The sequence below is a fragment of the Drosophila obscura genome, unplaced genomic scaffold (genome assembly GCF_018151105.1).
Source record: "Drosophila obscura isolate BZ-5 IFL unplaced genomic scaffold, ASM1815110v1 contig_25, whole genome shotgun sequence".
In the NCBI taxonomy this organism is placed as follows: Eukaryota; Metazoa; Arthropoda; class Insecta; order Diptera; family Drosophilidae; genus Drosophila; species Drosophila obscura.
In genome coordinates, this window is record NW_024542812.1 from 1,562,963 (window position 1) to 1,582,680 (window position 19,718).

Below are 19,718 nucleotides of genomic sequence, written 5' to 3' on the forward strand. Positions count from 1 at the left end.
CTGAACACTGAGTACTGAGCGCCCTGAGCCCTAGGGCTCCCTCTTAGAGCACTTCCGTCAACCAGCCATCCATTCAGTCAGCTAGAAGATGGCGCTGACGTTGGGGCTGGCTCCATTCCTCGCCTGGTCTGGCTGTTTGCCCTGGGTCGCCGCACAATGAGCACACAAATGACTTGGAGCACTTCAGCCTGGCTTTTTGTTCTTTAATCGGGGGTATTATTACGATGCCTCTTCGTCTTCCATTCTTGCTTCTGCTGCTGCTGCTGCTGCCGCTGCCGCTGCTGTTGCTCAAGTGCCTGGGATTATGTGCTGACGTTGAATGCGCCACTGATTCTGATTCGGAGGATTCGAGTGGGCTGCTGCCACTCTGCCGCTGGCTTCCTTCCTTCCTTCGTATGCACATTCTGACAGACAGACAGGCAGTTGACTGAGAGTAGTGACTGACTGGCAGAAGGCAGCGATCACAGGTTCACAGTTGCTGTGGCTGGCCGGATACTTGAACTTTCACCATCATCTTTTTGTTTCAGCTTTTTCCTGCTTGTAGCTGCTAGGCACCACTAGCACCGACCCACACTGGCCAGCGACTGAGCTCTGCGCCAGATGTGCGTCCGTATTTCAATGAAACGCCGCTGGCTTTTGCCCGAGCTTTGGTCCGATCCAAAGCTCTCGGCGACAGCTTTACGTATAAGAGAGAGCGTTCAACTTGTGCGCAGGCGCATCCTTAATGGATTTCGGCTACGGTTTGCCGTTCGTTCGGCATTTACTTCGGCATTCGCTTCGGCTTTTGGCTTTCGGTTTTGTGCTACGCTTCGGCGGTGCTTCGGCTCTGGCATTTAACCTGCTGCAGCCCTTGTGCGTCTGCTCCACTGCTCCCCTGCTGCTGCTTGTTCTGTAGGTTTTTCCTCACATATGAAAATTAAAAGCGCTTAACAACAATTAACAATTGGCCAGGCGGTAGGCGGTAGGCGGAAAAAGAGAGAGGTGCCACCAGGGCACTAGCTCTAGTGGCACGAGGGATAGGTAGGCATGGTGCCTGGGCGGCTGGTGGCTGGTAGGTGTGAAGCAAACACAATTTTCTGGACAAGGCATTAATCAAGACAGTTGTGACACTAAAACTCCACCAGCAATTAATCAACAGAAAGGAACCGAGCCGAACCGAACCGAACGAACTCAAAACAGAAGTTGCCTTCTGCATTAACTGATTGTTGTGCTGTTGGCCAGCAGTAAAGAGACGGCAAGAAGCCAGCCAAAACTTGTCAGTTTGAATAAAAGTTTAGTTCAAAGACACACACACACACACACACACACACACACACACACTCACAAAGAAGATACAATATAGACTGAATATTGAATCAAATCAAAGTTTGATTTGACAGCCAGACAGACAAACAGACGGACAGAAGGGGTACTTTCCTTGCCATTCCTCCGCTCTCCACTCCTCTCGGACTTTGACTTTCAGCCAAACTTTCTGCCCTGAGAAGTGGAAACTTTGGGCCTGTCCAATGCAGCATAAACCATAGCATAAGTTCATATTCATGTTCCACCCTCCTCCACTATACAACAGTGAGCCCCCAAGAACACGCTATCAATTTATCAATTAATACGACTAATGAGCAGGCGGACTGCTGGATCACAGTGTCACTAAATGCAGGACCCTTCCTGTGCAAAATTAATTGGGATTCGCTCATCAACAAACTCTGACACATAGCATACTCGTAAAGTAGATGTACACATACACATATACACATGTATATATGTATGTATGTATGTATGTATTTGGATATAGAGACGCATCTTATGGTGACGTAGTCATCGTCATCGTCGTCGTCGTCTAACGAGATTCCACCACTTGGCAAATTGTTGTTGTGCCTTTAATTGACAATCAAAGCAAGTAATCAAATTTGCTTCTCGACATTTTTCATTAGAATTATTATATATGTACATAGTTACAGTTCCGACTGCAGCGCACCCCCCGATCCAACTGCCACGCACTGCGCCCACAGAACATTATACACAGCGCCCACATCAAAGGCGTAAAATTGAGTGGACAAGAGACCTTTAATCAAGAAACTCTTCTCTGTCGCATCACAGGAGGAGATGTCGTTGTCGATGACGATGGCGATGGCGATGTCCCTCCGCACGGAGATGCCCATGAGAAACGGTTTAAAGCACAAGAAAAAAACTGAGCTGAACACAGCTAAATCAAAATTGGAAAAATTCATTCAAAAATCAAAAAACCAAGTGGCATTTTCCGATACACTCCCCAAACGAGTCACAATCCCAAAAAGTATCAGTGCCAAAAACGTTAGCTAACGTTTTCTATTTTCGAAAATCTAAACACTTATCCAGACTTTCTGTATAGAGAGTGATGACAGAACCGAACATTATCAATGAGGAGGATACCTCGTCCTCTAGTTCGAGCGATGATTCTGCCTATTTCCTGGCTGAGGGGTATGCCCAAACGGATGATGAATCTGCCACTTGGGGTTCTTACACGGTTGAGTCTGCCGCAAAGAATGTTAAGGCAGCAGATGCCAGCACAGGAGACGCAAAGCCAGGAGATGGTAAGCCGCAAATTAACTAATGAACTTTTTTCCAATTTCTAAAATCAATTTCTATTTTAAATTAAAAGCTTCAAAGATTGGCCAAGCGAGCTTCTGGTGCGTTATATGCTAATTGAATGTTTGATCTGTTTACTGTTTACACTTTCACACAAGAAGTAAGTACAGTTTAATCTTAGCTTGCGATAATTATAGATGGATATCCCATTTATATTTTCAGCATCGCTTTTACCAGTGTTCATGCAAGTGCCAAGTTCTGTAGGTTTCGAAACAATTACAAATTCAGAGAGATGATTATATTTCAAATAAATATAAATGTTAATCATTAATGCAGCTCTAAGTACTACATATATATGATTTATGAATGATGCTGATACTTTTAGTTTTATCTGCTCTTCCCCTAAATGAATCATGAAAATTCGTACTTTATTCTTTTAGATTTATCTCTCTTATTTCCCTTCGAAGTCCCCCCTCTGCATACAGCATTTTATGCACCCCAAAAACTATATTTACTCGCAATTTGAAGCGACGACTGGTCTTTCATTAAGTCGCTGTGCAAATCCAAGTCGCTCTGTCTCATTGAATAAGTACAAATCATGCAGTAATCAAATGGGGACTGGTATGGGGGTACGCAGGATACGCGGTAGAATATATACTCATTGGGGAAGCCATTCTATTCTGGGCGCTTGTCATTTAATATCCGCAATTAAAGTGGTAATCAATCAAAATGAACAGGCAGAAAACCTAAATGAATTAAAAGCAAACGAAGGAACAAAGCAAAGGATGAATGCACAGGACGAACCGGAATGAGAGTCGCCGCAAACACACAATAAACAGAAAGGAAGAGAAAGAAAACTGAAGCGCAGCAAATGAACGGAAAAAACTTACAAAAAAGAAAGAAAAGGCAAAGAAAAGGAAACCAAAAAAACACCAGAACAAACAGCGAGAAACCACAGCGAATGCACTGAGGGAATACCCAGAGGCAAATAATTAGAAGCGTTATTTGCTATTATGTAAATCAAAGATAGAAGACACAAGAGGCAAGAAGTCTCCTTCCTTTGATTTCCTTTGACAATATTGCTTGGCAGGTGACGGGAAAAACAAATGCAACGAAATCAAATTTTGTTGTTGCCTTTTTTTCTCAGTGTTTTTATCGTTTATTCAGTTGTGTTCTCCCGCTTCCGTTTCTCCCCCTTCTTACTCAGGATCCGGGGTCCAGGGTCCACAGGGGCAGCGATAAACAAGTGCCACACAAACAAAAATGGCAGCACTGTACGCTGGAACCTATTGATGATTGAGCAGGACATTAATCTAACGAAATGCAGACAGCCCCCCGAGCCAAACGCTGACCAACTGTGAAAGTGTCAAATTTCAAGCCACACATTGTTGCTGCCTCGTTCTGTGTCCGTCCTTCGTTCTTCGTCCTTCTCCTGCTGCTGCTGCTGCTGTTTCTGTTTCTGCCTCTGGCGTCTGTGGCCACGTAAGCAAACATAATTACGCCAATGCCAGCGCATCACATATACATATATGTACATACATATATAGATATGCTACAACATATGTACATAAGTATGTATAGGTTTGTGTGTGTGTGTGTGTGTATAAGGTATATTCCTGGGAGCCAGCGTCATTTGCGTCATTCGCTTGCAGGACAAAATTAATGGAAGATTTTATGTACGTCACTTTGAATTTATTGACTTTATCCATCGGGAAAGGTTAATTAATAGATAAGATAATTCTCTTATAGATCTAGAAGATTGTCAGATTCGAGCAAGACACTGAGGCAATCCTGCTTGAGACAAATTAACTGCTTGACGGAGCAACAGTGTTGCTGATTAACATAAGAGGAGTATGTATTCCTAATTGCCTACTTGCTTAAACCAAAATAATAAAAGAAATAAAATAAAATAAGGCCTTAGATAGCACAATAGCAGAGCAAGGTTTCGATCCTCGGACCTCTGGGTTATGGGCCCAGCACGCTTCCACTGCGCCACTCTGCTATATGTTTAGTCTATGGACGAAATTCCATATAAAATCTGTGCATAGAGGAGGAATATGGGGTGCTTTTCCCAACAATATTTTGCTCAACAAAATGCTTTTCGCAAAATCCCTATAAAATTCCGCTGATAATTATCATTGATTAATGGCAAGTGCGTGGAGTATTTCTTTGCGATATTTAGACTGGTAAAAATCCATGAACTCCGTAGATTTTTGGGCACTTTTCAACAACATTAAGTACCAAAATCCACACCCAAATCCCTTGTTAACTTTTTTATTGTAAAGTGATTTTCTTGGCTAAGTCAGAAAAGCCGACTAATTGCAATTGTGCTTGTTGCTGGCTGGCGTTGAATGCAAATGCAGCTCCTGTTGCAACATCATCACATTTTTGATGGTTTTGACACGTCTATAGGCACGAGGCAGGACAAAGAGTAGTGACCAGAACAGGAGCAGGCCTATGCGTCGTATGAGGCTGCACATTTGCTGTCCATCGCAAATTAGACGACAAATTAGCACACCAAAACTGATGCACTGACGTGCCCCCAAGAGCGAGTGAGTGGAAAAAAGGCCGCCTGGAATCGGGTTGGGCGAGTGTTAAGTTTCCTCAGAAACAGCCGTTCTGCAAAATGCAACTGCTGCTGCTGCTGCTGCTCCTGATGTTTCTGTGGCGTTGTGACTGATGTGGCATGATAACCAAAGGCTCGACTGAAAAACTCTACCAATTTTGGGCGGGACACGTACAATGAAGCACTGCAAGCAGCAAGCCCCTTGCAGCTATGTCAGCGTCGTCATCGGGGACCGGATACCAAATGGTTTTTCAATGGATCACATAGTAGCGAGTGTAGCTCTTTCCCTGAAATCTTTTGGCTCGAATTCGCAGTACGCCCGCAGTTCGAAACAGAACAGGAAGCTTATAACAGAAGGCTTATGGGCATTTTGTGTGTTGGGTTCTCTGTTACCCCGCAGCTCCTGCGCCCGGTCCCGGTCCCGCTCCCACTTTTTCTCATTCTCCTTAGCTGGTTATTAAATTTTGAAATGCTACACCTTGTGCGGTATCGGATTGCCCACTCACGGAGCGAGAGAGCGCGCTAAGACAAAAGGGTTACTCGTTCTGCCACTGCCACTCCCACTCCCCCCCTGCTGTATGCTATCGGAATTCATGCAAAATTCAAAGGGCCAGGAACCAGCATAAGAAAATATGCCACATCATAAATTCTGTGCACATTTATGTATACTATAGCTGGATATCCTGTGGCAATCCTTTCACGAGCCACACACACACACACACACACACACACAGACAGATGTTGACACAGTTTTCCTTGAGCTCAGCACAAAAATGTCTGTCTATTTTAATATGAACCCAAATTGGGGTTTTTATTTATGCACGAGTTTAGTTTACAATACAGTTCGTACCTCTCGTGCCTCAAGAAGCCGCCGCCACCACCACCACCAGCAGCAGCAGCAGCAGCAGCAGCAGCACCCACCTTTTGTGCCCTACTGTACTGCTCTCTGCTCAACTGTGTGTTGCCCTCTGTTTGGTGTAGTCGTGTGGTCGTGTGGTCTGGGGCATAAAAAATGCACAGACAATGGCCAAATGACTCAAAAAGCAACCAGAAAGTAAAACAGATACGAATATTTCAACTACAAAAAATATCATAATAAAAATCTCCAGCAGTTAAAATAATTGTCACAGTAATAAAGCGATTGCATTGCACAAAATTATATCTGACCCGCATGAGAGGGTGGTTCCAAGAGTCTTTGGAGTGGCATGAATAAATGAAGCAGGAGATGCGCTCAGTCATAGCCATAGATCTATTGGATAGATTTACGTGTGATACTTGTGTGATGCTCAATCAATGGAGGTTCTTGACTTCTTACTGTTCTGAGAGCCATAAGGGTTGGGATTGGATTGGATGAAAAGAGCTCAGGAGTACTGAGACAGCGCTCTTACCTGTAGCCGTGCTAATTTAGGAACTTTATTTTAGCTAAATCCTATTCAAAGTTGTCTGTATTCAAATATCTTTGCATGTATTTTCCTTGTCTTTCTATTTATCCATCTCACTCGTTGACTTTGTTGCATCTTCATCAGCGTCCTAAGATCTTCGCAGACATCCTTGCATCGCATGGAGCTGCCCTCGGTCCCCCACGAACCCGACTGGGGAGTTCGTTCCCTGTGCCGCAGCCCTGTGCTCCGCTCTCTGTTTCTGGTTGCACTTGCTCCATTTTATGGCTGGCAAACATTATGGCCATGATTAATGGCAGATAATAATTTCGAGTGCCGAGCACTTGACAGCATACGAAAAGTCAGAAAACTATGGGCAATGGACGGCCATTAGCCACCCCGTCCATCCACCTACCAAAAAGGGAAGAGCAGAAACGAAGGACGCAAGGCAAGGGGGCAACTCTGCAAATGACTGCTGGAAAATAAACAGCAACTGCAACAGCAACAGAAGCTGTGCGAAGCATTAAACTATTGCCATGTTCTGTTTACGGCATTAAATGCTTCTCTCACTCCCACACTCTCTCTCTCTCTCTCTCTCTCTCTCTCTCTTTCCCTCCCTTTCTATATATACCCCTCTCTGTCATTCCTTGCTGGGCCAGCTCTGGTGTGATTTACTCCGCTCGCTGCATAAATTATGATGAGAAAAACTGTCTCGCAAGCGTTGATCAGCAAATTATTTTATGCAAATTAAAAAATATGCAAACAAAAAATGTACAAAAAATATAAACGGAATAAGCGGATTTTGAGGGTACATAAATAGAAAGAGATGGCAGAATTGTTGGGGTCCTGTAGGGCCAGCCATTATCCTGACCACATGTTGGTTTAGCTGCCATCCAGTCAGCCATTCAGCCATCCAGCCAGCAATTGATTTAGCATTGGCTTCGACCCTTCCCACAGGCACAGCCACAGCTACATTCCGCTTACCACTCCCCTACCCATCCCACTCACTGACCATTCTGTTTGCAACAGCTGCAGCAAATGGCATTCAAATCGTGGCTTGGCTTGGTTTGGTTTGGTTTGGTTTGGTTTTTGCCTTCAAAGCTCTTGAAAACTTAAAATGTACGTACATACATAGAGAGATTCCATGAAAGTTCTTTAAATTGTGGACTGAAAAACATATATAAAAACAGAATAGAAAGAAAACAGTGAACTTAAAGACAGTTCACAGCGAAAGTCCCGTCTCAGTCAATGTTCGGGGTAAAGTTTCGGGTTACTGCTGCCGCGCATGGCGCTTGTTAAAAGCTTCATCTGATGTGTGGCCATCTGATGTGCGGGGGGATGCAGTGCCATTGGCTGAGGGACAAATAAGTGCATTCCGGGGCGGGACATTTCTTTTGTGCGAGTCATAAAATTACTTTTTATCATTGTAACATGGACAGTGAGCATTCTGCCTGCTGATGTGGCACAGCCACAGACACCGACATGAGTATGAGTAGTTTTTATGACAAGGCGGAGCGGGGGCACACGTTGCTTCTTTATGTGGCATGCGACTAAAAGGATGCTGTTGCTGTTGCTGTTACCACTTCCACTCCTGACTCCTGACTCCTGACTCCTGCGTATCTGCCTCTTTGGTGCATTGTATTAATGGCTTTCTTGCACGCTAATAAGCATAAACGCCAACCGCCTCAAGGAGTCTCCGGCTTCTGGCTTCCGTTCTGTTTTGCTGCTGTCCTGCCATCGAAGAATGTGCGTGTCGCCTTTGACTTCATTGTGCACTTTATTAATGTTATTAAAAATTCTAACAAATGCCCCCAGAACACCGGACATGGCCCACAGAGTAAGAGAAAGAGGGAGAGAGAGAGAGGAGCTGTTAGCCAATGCATTGGCCCTGAGCGTTTATTAATGCCACAAAAAGAGGCAATTAATGGAGGGCAACAGTGTTGCAAGGACCTAGAGAATGGTTAAAGCCAACACCAGCAAATTTCATTTGCTAAATAAACTCTCGCCAAATGGACACAAATTCCCTCCCAAGTGAATTTTTCCTTACTCGAATATTTGAAGAATTTTTCCACACAAACAAAAAAAAAAAAGAAGGCAAACTAAAAGGAAAATCAACTTGAAGTTTGGTCCGAGGCAAATTGCAACAGGTTTTGCTTGCGTCTGATTCTCGGTTTATTGACACCATTTTCCAGCTTTCCCCAATTGTTTGCACATGCATTAGGCGAGGAAATGGAAAATTTCTGACAGAAAGGAAGTCGAAAATGTGGCAGAAAAAGCGCCAGAAAGCTATTCTCCGGCGTAAATGTTGATTTTCTCTCTCTACTGCGTTCAAACAAATAGCATTTGGGGCTTTGAATCCGGCCAAAAGAACTTAATTAAGACAGAAAGTGGAGAGCTGAAATGAGGTTTCACCTCATTGAAAATCAACAGTTGCAGTGGCTGACTGTGGCAGGTTCATTTGCAGCAAAGTAAATGCCACATTACGGGGCAACGGCATCCGCTTCCCGGACACTGCACAACAATTGCCAATTTGGTTTAAATATTTGCGTCAAGTGCAAGTTTTTGGTCACTTCCGTTGTGTTGCGTGGCGTTCCGCTCCGCTCCGCTGTTGCAGCTCTGCGCTGGCCACTGCTGGATGCTGTCTGTTGATTTGTGTCCCCCACGAGTTCTCGTGGGGCAATTTCCACAGTTAATGTCTCAAGGAATGTGGCAAACTATGTTGCCCGGATGTTGTCACCCGCTTTGCGTTTGTGTGTGTGTGTGTGTGTGGGTGATGGCGAGAGGAAAGCGAAAAACTGCTAGAGAACAACTTCCGCCATGAGAATTTCCATGCTGAGCGGAAATGGAAAAACACTTGCAAACACAATCCCCCATTCGGTTCTCCTTCTCCTCCTGCGTTTGTGGTGCTGCAATTAACGGGAACACATGCAGCTAGAAGGCCAAAAGCAGGTCAATAACGTCCACGACACGACCCTCATCGATATTCTATGTATATTTGATGTTAACTCAATTTGATGCCAGCAGCAGCAGCATCAGCAGCGGCAGCAGCAGCACCCACCGCTGTGAGCCTTTGGGGTGAAGACCTCGATGCGTAATGCTTTAATTTAGTCACAATATTGTCCTTCCACTGCAGCCCTCTCCCCTGGATATGCCACCAAACATGCCACGCCCTCGTTGTCGGTCGCCATCCACTTAATAGCCAATTAAGGGTAGACGACGATACAAGAAATAATTAAATAGCCAGGCGCTGCATGGAACTTTGCTCTTAAAGTGCCACCATGGCACCACGGCACCATGGCACCACGGCACCACGACACCATGGCGTATGTGTAATCTCTGGGAGAGTGCACTGTACGTTGCTACCCGAAAGTATGCAACACAATCCGGCTGTTTCTGCCCCTTGAGCTATGCAAATTTAATTGAAAATTTCATAATGAGCTGCAGCTATATGTACAACGACGGACAGGACAGTATCTAAATGAAAAGGTTATTTCCCTGCTGCAAATAGATGCTATGCTCCTTTTCCTCCAGATACTGGTAGTCTGATGCCCAGTAATTGAGCAATACCAGGGTATATAGTATGCAGAGATGTGCATAGCTCTGCCTGAAACTCAGAGACTATGAAAGCTGTAGAAACTGGGAACTGTGTATATTCGGGTGTCCTTTTTGCACTCTCATGAATATACATTTTATTCAAAAATGATCAAAAATAATTGCAAAAGGACAGCAGAAAATTTCCTGATATTTACTGCTTAAATAATGATAAATAATAATACTGAAAAAATATGTAGCTTCATTCACTATAAGCTAGAGATTAACAATATGAGAATCCAGCTGAATGCAGGGTATATTTGATGGCAGAACGCCTTGAATCGATTGCACTTCTTGCAGCTACTTCTGCTCATTATCAAAGTGCAAAATGGAAGGTCACCGGTTTAATATTTCAAGCGCAATTATGCAGCTGCGCATCAAAAATCAAATACAACACTAAAAACGCGACAGCTGCAATCAGAGCTGAGCGCGGATGCTGAAGATGCTACAATGCTGTTTTCTCCGCGTTCGTTTTTGGCTCATCATAAAATTCAATTTGGCGCAAAGTGTTTAATGAAAGCGTCAGCTTGGTTCCACACCCCCGGTCCGAAGCGGACCGGACCGGATTGGACTCGGACTCAGACTCAGACTCAGTCCCTGATTCCAGGAAAGGAGCCAACTTTTCCGCTGCACAGCAGGTCATCTCGGGACCATTAACAATTCACAGGGAATTTGCTGCTGGCAGGAAAAAACCGGACAAGAAAAAAAACCACCACCCGCCTTATGTAGAATGAGCTTCAGGGGGAAGAAGCACTGAATTGTTTTACATAAAAACACGCTTTAGCACAGCAAATTATGCAATACAAGAAGGCCACCATCAAGGGGTTCGGCAAGCAGCAACGGGGGATGCAGCAACGGGGGATGGGGATAGTGCAATGGTTAGTGATAAAAATTAACAAGCTACGCAACGTTTGAGTTTTGAATTAATTGAAAGCGCGTATTCACAGGGACTCCACAACAACAGAAAAAGACCTCCAACCTCCAAGGGTCTGCGCCCTGCTCACTCTCGCTCTCTCCCCAGTTCGCAGTCCTGTAAAATTATAAATTCGCATCTAAATGAATGCTGAAAAATTAATGAACTGCATGCAGTTTAATTGAAATGAACATTCATGGGGGGAAGAAAGCAAGAAAAAAAAAAGGGGAAACATCCATAGCTGTAGAGTGGAGGAAACCCCTCAAAAGGAATGGGAGTTTTCATCATAATGAATGCCGCGATTTAATCAGGGCAAAATTCATACATTAATTTTTCCTTTTTAAGTTAAGTTTGAAATTAGTGCAGCTTTTTTATATTTATTTGAAATTTATTACGAATTTAATGGCAAACTTTCCAATTCTATATCAACAGAAACAGACATGGAATATTTATTTCGAAATGTTTTTAAATTTAAATTGATTTAAAACTTCCATTTATGAGATATGAGATATTTATGAATCGGTTTATAATTACACATATCTCAATACTCACAATTAATGGTAATTTCAAACTGATTTGCCATCATTTGTCTTAGAGGCATGTAGGCACATATATATATATATATAAAGACGAGTGACTCACCTCCATGTTAGATCCGTTTTGGCCCATTTGGGTCCTTGCAGGACATAACGCCGCACACGTACACTAATGCCATTGTCATGATCCAGATTGTCGGGGGAGAAATTATACGCGTACCTCTTGTCGCCCACACCGCAGCGGGGCTGCTGTATTAGCCTGGCCGTAGCAGCGTCGATTTCGCCCGTAACTGGAATCTTGCCAAAAGACTGCCGCCACCGTCGCCACAGGAGTACAGGACACAAGATGTGGCATTGTGGATGGAAGGTAGGCAACAGCAGCAGCGGCAGCAGCAGCAGCAGTGGCAAGTAGAACAGTAATGTTGCTTGTGAAATCGGGCATAATAGAAATTGGGGAGGGTTGGGGGTGGGATGTTGGGTGGTGTGTACATACCTGGAGACTCCGTATTGCATCTATCAGCTGCTTCTCGGTGCGCAGGGCTCCCGTTTCGAGATCCGACTTGGGCAGATAATCAAACTGCATGAGGTAATTGTACTGCAAGGAGGATGGAATGGAAATGGCAGAGATGGTTAGATGGGTAGAGATACATTAGGGAAGTGTGCCAAAGGTAGACGAGTATCTCAGTGGCAACAACAATGCAGATGTCTGCCATATGGCCAGGCCGGTGGTTTTGTGAGCCAAACTGTTTGTCGTTTGCAAATAGTACCAAGGAAAAACAACAAACAAAAAAAAACAAACCCTACCCCCAGCCCAAAATGGGAAAAAACCCTACCAAAAAAAGAGAAGCAAAAGTTTTTGCATAAAGTTAATGATAAAAGCAACGCCAGATACAGCAGCAGCAGCAGCAGCAGCAGCAACAACAACAAAAACTTTAACATTAATAAGCCAAAAAGTATGCCACCGGAAAAAAGTGCAAGAAAATGTCGATGGAATGAGAGCGAGACAGAGAGAGAGAGGCTGAGGCTCTCGAGGGCTTGGCAGGGGAATATCCTTCTGGGTCATTTTCTCATCTGTTGGACTTTTAATCACGTAGGAGTGTTTTCTTCTTTGATCTTTCACTTGCATACATATTCGAGAATTATGCTATTTATGCTCGAATCAATAATTTCAACCAAAAACCTCGACCCTGTCTCTGGCCTTTTATTTAAGTATCTTCTTCACTTGTGGGATTCTATGCTCCAGCAATGTTACTTTTACATATGGTTTATCTGCATATGTATTGGGATTGGGTCCCAGTCGCATATCTGTACAGTGTGACAGTAGAAAATACAAAACACAAATAGAACTCAACTCGATTCGATTCGATTCGATTCCCTGGCCATATGTGAGCGCTGCCTGTCTCTCGATTTACATATTTTTGTACATTGAGTGCGGGCATACACGAGTATTTATTCGCAAACAAAACCCTCCCGCTCCCCCCCAACCGTACTCGTACTCCCATAACCAAAGGGGGAGCCACGAGCGGGGGGATAAAACTTGACACATACACCAGCGAATTACGTGACCTGTAAATTAAATTTTCCCCACCCTTCCCTTCCCTTCACACAGATAAGAAAATTGTCACACTCGCACCATTTTCCCCCACACACACACAGCCACCCTGTCCTGACTGCATGATGGACAAATATTCGATTTTTGCCTTACTTGTTATTGTCAGTCGATTCCCAAAGAAAGCAAACTTTTGAATCGAACCAACGATTTGAAAATTTCATGAAAAGAATCGTTAGCCAATATTCCGGGTAGAGCAGAGACGAGGGAGAGAGAGAGAGAGACCCAGTCAGTATAGTAGTGGGTGCCATTGTCATTCTTATATACAAGAGAACGTGATGTGTGTGGGGTGTGTGTGTGTGTGTCGCCCCGATTATGTAGTTGAGATTTATCGATCCGATGAATGGCTTATCCACTTTGCGTTTCATCGTTTGACTGCTGCTGAAAACTTTCCTGCTCGTGTGTGGCATCCGAAAGCATTGAAAAGTTAAAAAGTTTTGGTCAACGCGTTGCAACGTAATTATGGAAATTGTTTCAATGGAAAAAGCATTGGAAAAAATATGTAAAATAATGTACGAACATTGTATTGATTTATTAAAAAACAAAAAAAGGAAACAGCCCATGCAATCAGAATGTGGGAAAATACTGTGGTTCGGGGGAGATCTATTGATTTCAGTGTTTATTTTACTCCCAGAGAAACAAGACCAGAGAATTGAATAGTGGCACTTCAGATTTGTAGATTTCAAAATTTATACCAATATATTTGCAACGAGAATGGAGATTTTTATGGAATATTTCATATGAAATATTTTATCTAATTATATTTCATATTTAAAATAAATTATTGTATTTTGATTAAATATATTTCCCTAATATGTAATATTTTAAATACTTAAATTCTTACATAAGTTTTAAAGTCGTGTATGTTTTTTTTTAGTATATTTATGTTTCAAATTGAATTCCATTTCGATATCAAAATCGAATATTTAATTCAATTGTGGGTGGGTTTCGTTTTGCTAGGCCACTTTTCTTTAGGTGTACAGGATCCTTTAGTTAAACTAATTTTGCCCGGACTTTTGGATTTTTTTCACTTTCCTTTCTGGTCTCCGGTAAAGAGAAACCCAATTAGCAAAGCCTTTAAGAGAGAGTTCAGCAGAGTCCCAGGAGAGTCTTAGCGTAGCCTTAGCTGGACTGCATCAGGTACCGTTATGACTGCTTCACGGAACGGTTAACGGTGGCAGCAGCTCAGCTGTAGCTTTGTTCGCAGAACACAATGCGATTGGAATCCTTATTTCTTTTGTGTGGGTGTGGCTGTGGGTGGGTGGTCGGGGTCGGGGGGAGGCGACTGTTGCTTAACGCTTAAACGTAACACTCAACAGCGATGCGCAGCATCATTTTGCGGTGTAAATGAAGCTTATCAAGTGACTTTCTTTCAACTTTCCGATGCACCTACACATAGTTTTTTTCTTTTACTTTTTCTTGTTCCGTGCTATGGCTATTGTTGTTACCTTTTCCATTGCCGTTTCCGTTGGTGGTCCTTGGGCTAGGGGCAACCTTTGCAGTGCTCCTTGCGTTTTTTATTTTGCATTTTTCATTCTCCGTTTTATTTGTTATTTCACTAAGCCATTACTCGCTTTGACGATGTAACCCTCACAGCCTGGCAGCAGCAGGAGCTTCTATTTGATGCCCCACAGACACACGCAGTGGCAAGCGGGAAACAGGAAGGGGCAGCAATGGAAATAAACCTGACATTGAGTCCAGTGCTGTTGTTAACAGGTAAGGGATCAGGGGAACGGGAGCCAACGGCAGTATGTGGCACAGATTGCGCAGCAAAATGTGCGTCACGAAAAAAGTTAGATCCGCCCCCTCCCTTATGGATAGTCACGTTGCTGGGAGTGCGTCAGCAGCAGCATAAGACTCGGCTATGCTTCGCAAAAGTAACGTAAACGTAAGAAAGCGCCCCACGCACACACTCAAAACAAATTGAAATTCATATAACGTGCCTCCGACCCATGCCCCATGGCTTACAGTACTGCTCTCCCTCTCTCTCTATCTATCTACCTCTCTTTTTGCTACACGAAAACAATATCAATTAAAAAACAAAAACTATGTTTGTATGTTGAAATGCAAAAACAAAATCGATGATATGTGGCTGCTGGCGGGCATAGACAGGGACGGGGTGGGGGCACGAAGAATAATGTGGCATATAGCGGAAGCCGAATGTCTGTCGCAGAGAGCGAGCGACGCATAAAGTTTCTTAATGAATGGAAGACGAGGCACTTCACAGCTACACTGAAAGAAATTATCATTATAAGTGATGCAATTCCTGTTGACCATTAAACCCTTCCCATATTCAGAGTGGGAATTCTATTCTATTTTCGCTCAGTGTATTGTCAATTTGGCTAATCGAAGAAGACTTTTTCTGGCTATAAATATCTCTTAAGCAAGGTGTGCCAATGCCAGTGCCTGTGCCTCAAGCCCAGCCGCCTGATGATCGCCATCATCATGGCCCAAACATTTTACGACCACGAATAAACTACAATTCATAGTTATGAATGAATGGATGGCTGGATGGTTGGCTGCTTGGATGGATGAGTGCGTCGAGTGCTTCGAATGAGTGAATGAATTGCACAAGTCCCCTGCTGGGTAAGGGGAGGGTGGAGCTTCCAGTGGCAATCATTTATGCATTGGCCTTTGCGTTTTTAATGGGAAATGCTGTGTCGGCCAAGCTACTACGTGTTTGAAAATCAAAAAGAAGTGCGGGGGGGACGGCACCGCACAGCACAGCACAGCACAGCCCAGTCGTACGACGGTACGTGGCCAAGCCATGATTCCGACTAATAGAAAAATGGAAAAAATGGGTTGCAAACAGACTGGAGAGTGTAGAGTGTAGAGTGCAGCTCCTTCGGGGGTGGGGTGGGGTGGTAATGGGGGGATGAGGTGAACGGTGAACGGTGAAGTATCAAAAACAATAACAGTAAAACATGGCTACGTGAGTATTTGTCGTGTAAACAAAATCATCTTATCAAAATATAATAACAGAAACCAATAACAGGAAAAACAATTGAGAAAAGTGCGAGTGCCACGAGGGACGATGGTTAAGGGGGTCATGGGGGGGGGAAAGTGTGAAAGAAAGTATATATATTGTATATTGCTTTCCCACTCCACCCCCCCACTCTACACACTCTTTCCATAATTGTTTCTTGGGGGCTTAATTTCGTTAAGTTTTCGTGACACAGGGAAAAGTTCTTGGCCTTCGGTGAAAGTGTGAAAGTAAATTGAGCAATAAACGATGAACGAGGGCGATATGTTTATTATTTTATTGGATTATAATTACAATTTGTGGGGTAGGGTAGGGTAGGGTAGGGTTGGGTCATGCCACATACAAAAAAAAGAGAACAAGCTTCTCTGTGTAACTTTTATCCACTGTAGAATCTGGATATGGGAAATTTATACTACAGCAGCTGTAAGGATCCGCACCTGACACCTTCATACTGATCCGATCCTTATAGTATTCCTTTCTTTTGTAGTATCTTCCCTTCTTAGCGTCCCAATACTCCCCCTTCTTTGTCAATCTGAAGTCAATTACTAAAGAGAGGGTAGAGGGTGGGTGGAAAATTCTCAGTTAATCAAGAGTTTGGGACCCACACAAACAAATCAAATTGGTTTATCTCCCTGCCATAATTCTCGGCTCCACATGCGGCAGAGGGCTAATAAAAATGAAGGCGACCGCCCTCGACCACCGGACACCGAACACCGGACACAATGTCCGCCTGGGGTTCGGCAAACAAACCTATAAAAATGACAAGCAACTGCAACAAACGAGGGCATCCATCTAAACCGCACAGCCCCACACACACACACACAGCGAGAGCGGCAACAAATTCTGGGCAAATGCGCAAAATGGAAAGGAAAAATGCAGCAGGCGGCAGGCTGCAGACAGGAGCAAGCAGGCACCAGGAGCCGCAAGGAGAGCAAAACCACAAAAAGCATGAAATTGGGGCCAAGTTGACAGGATATGGGTCCTCGATGGGGTTTCCTCCCCGACTGCCACAACAACAACAGGTACTCCTCGTGCTCGTATGAGCATCACCTTTTAGGCCGCCCCTCCCCCGCCCACAGAAAACAAATTGATGGCACAAACATGTCAACAACTGCAAAAGCGGAAAATAAGGAGAACATTTCCATGGCATTAATGCTCAAATGGATTGCCAAGTGGCAAGGCGAAAGGAAAGCCACTTATTCAGGGTCAGTAATTAGAAACTGCAGCAGCAGCCACAAAACTCACTAAATGGTTACAGAATTAACCGGAAATTGCAACACCTTGTGGCAAACAATTGGGATTCGAATTGCAAAGAAAATTGACAACATTCAAACTGAAAAGTAATCGGATTGAGGCAGTGATTGGAAAACTGCGAAAATCAAAGGTAAACAAATCTGAGAAATGCACCAAAATGCAGTTTCCGCAACTGCAGCTGCCACAGGAAATGGTTCGCTTTTGTGGCTTTTGGGGGGCCTCTAGTGCTTCTAGTGCAACAAAAAGTGGCAAGTGGAAACCGTGAGAAATCCTTAAAGGTAACGAAAAGGCTTACAGGTATCCAGATGCGTAACGGACACCCGTACATCTGCCTAATCTACATTTTCCTGCGGAGATTTCCATTCCCAATGGCACACTGAGAGGCTTTTTTATATAGCTTTAGAGCCCAACCCAGATCATTGCCTGTTTCTATTTCCGTTTCCATTTCCATTTCCATGCATTTCCTGTGGCTGTCTCATAAAGTTCTTGCCTGAAGAAAAATGTGCGCCGCGAGTTCATCTGCCTGGGAGTGGCAGCTGGGAGCAACATAAATTTATAGACTGGAAATATCCAATTAAAGGACTCGCGTTAGACAACAACAAACTAAATGTGTTCTGAGGGCCACAGGTTCCCGCCCTCAATCGGGGAACATTTAATAAAAGGCCAGACACACGGACGAACGGACGAACGGACGAAGCGACGAACCGACGGGGAGTAACGGACAGAGCAGAGTGAAGAGATGGTTAAATTAATTGAAATCAACATTGATTAATGTGGGATCAGAACGGCGAACAGCGAAGCCAAAGAAAAGCGGAGAGGCGCCTCCAATGAATGGATCTGGGGACCGCAGAGCTGGTGCAACACGCAACGCAACATTCTGTCCGTGGCACTGACGCTGACACTTTGCCACAAGTTCAGTCTTTGCTTGCACTTTAATTAGACCGCAGAAACGAACGTAAATTGCAGTATCGAGCGGGTGCCACTGCTCCTCCTCCCTCCCCCAGGAGGGTGTGCGGTTCGAACGTTTTTATGGGAAAGTGATGAGATATTCGCGCCAAGCGGACTCGGGGAGTCCGGTGTACGCCGGTGTGCCAGGTTGACGCATTTACTTTGTCGCATAGTGAAAGCAACAAGTCATCCTGCCACATGCCGCCCCCACAGCCAATCAATTTCCTGCGGTTTCCTCCGAGCAACTTGCGTCAATGGTAGAAATAGCAGAAACGGGGGAAAAAAATATATAAATTTAAATGGTAAATGGGAAAAATGGGAAAAATGGAGAAAATGGGAATAACGTAAAACAAAGGTTGTGCACGTGGAGACGTAGGCTTCAAAGCCACAGATTGAAGCAACATAATCTGTGGATGATGCTCCGCAGGGAATACTCATGTGGAGACTCGCGAGGAGCATTGTAATCCCATTGATGAGACGTCAGTCCAAGGTCTCCCCCAGCCAGCCCCCAGGGGAGGCGCAGATGTTGATTAACTCGCGCGGAGCATTCCGCATTTTGCCATAAACAAATAAATCTTTATTTTCAATAAATAATTACGGTCTGCATACAATCTCGATCGAGGCGTTCAATGACTTGACGCGACAGTTAAATAAACAGAAATCACAAGTGCGGACACAGGCGAGTGCCACTGCAACGTGCATTGTTTTGTCTGTGTGGCAGAGACCATATGGCTGTGGGTTCTGTTCTCTGTTCTCTGTCTCTGGGCTGTAAATCCCACCTCATGCAGCAAGTAGGAAATCGGAGTAGAACGCGCGACGCTAAGAAAGGTTTTGCTTAAGTTTAACTTTTGACATTAAGACCATTTGCAGAGGCAACATTAAGGCAGCTGCAGCAGCAGCAGCAACCCGATATGGTCAATGATATATTGCTCCTGCTGCCCCTGCCCCTGCCCCTCCTTGGAGTCCAAGCTCCTAGCTTGTGCTTGAGGCATAAATTCGCTTAATAATTCAATTGATAAAGCCATATTTTCATTCATTTAATGCCCTTGTGGCTTGATTGGGTGGCCTGATGGGTGTAGCTTACCCGTCGACAAAAAGTTGTTGCTCTTTAAAGAGATTCTCAGTAGGGTCTTCGGTCGAGCAGATTCAAGATAAACCAAAGGAATTTCAGTATTTAAATGAAATGATTTACCATTTACATTCCATTTCTTTGAGATCCACCATTTAGTTTTGATTTTCTGGCTATGCAAATTATTTGCTTAATATCTCGACATTTTCCTCCCGTAAAGTGAATAAAGAAACAAAAACCTGCTCTGCTTGCTGCTGCTGCTGCTACTGTTATAGGTCTGGTTATTGTATAGCCGATCTATCGACTCC

General features: G+C 44.1%; 1 protein-coding gene, 1 long non-coding RNA gene and 1 other non-coding gene across 4 annotated transcripts in view; 1 reads left to right on the forward strand and 2 right to left on the reverse strand.

The window, feature by feature from the left end:
• LOC111079933 (matrix metalloproteinase-2) overlaps nucleotides 1-19,718 on the reverse strand; it is a 79,932-nt gene that overhangs the window by 50,240 nt on the left and 9,974 nt on the right. Inside the window, 2 exon segments of the mRNA XM_041594260.1 lie at nucleotides 11,654-11,856; nucleotides 12,041-12,142. Coding sequence (XP_041450194.1) covers nucleotides 11,654-11,856; nucleotides 12,041-12,142 — 305 coding nt within the window.
• On the forward strand, nucleotides 2,238-3,744 carry LOC111079930. Of its 2 annotated transcripts, XR_005968083.1 has the most exons (4): nucleotides 2,238-2,567; nucleotides 2,636-2,722; nucleotides 2,785-3,652; nucleotides 3,730-3,744. It is a non-coding gene; the product is annotated as an uncharacterized LOC111079930 (long non-coding RNA). The 2 variants fall into 2 exon arrangements; XR_002608411.2 differs by lacking the exon at nucleotides 3,730-3,744 and having other exon boundaries at nucleotides 2,257-2,567; nucleotides 2,785-3,688.
• Trnam-cau lies at nucleotides 4,493-4,564 on the reverse strand. Its single transcript has one exon. It is a non-coding gene; the product is annotated as a tRNA-Met (tRNA).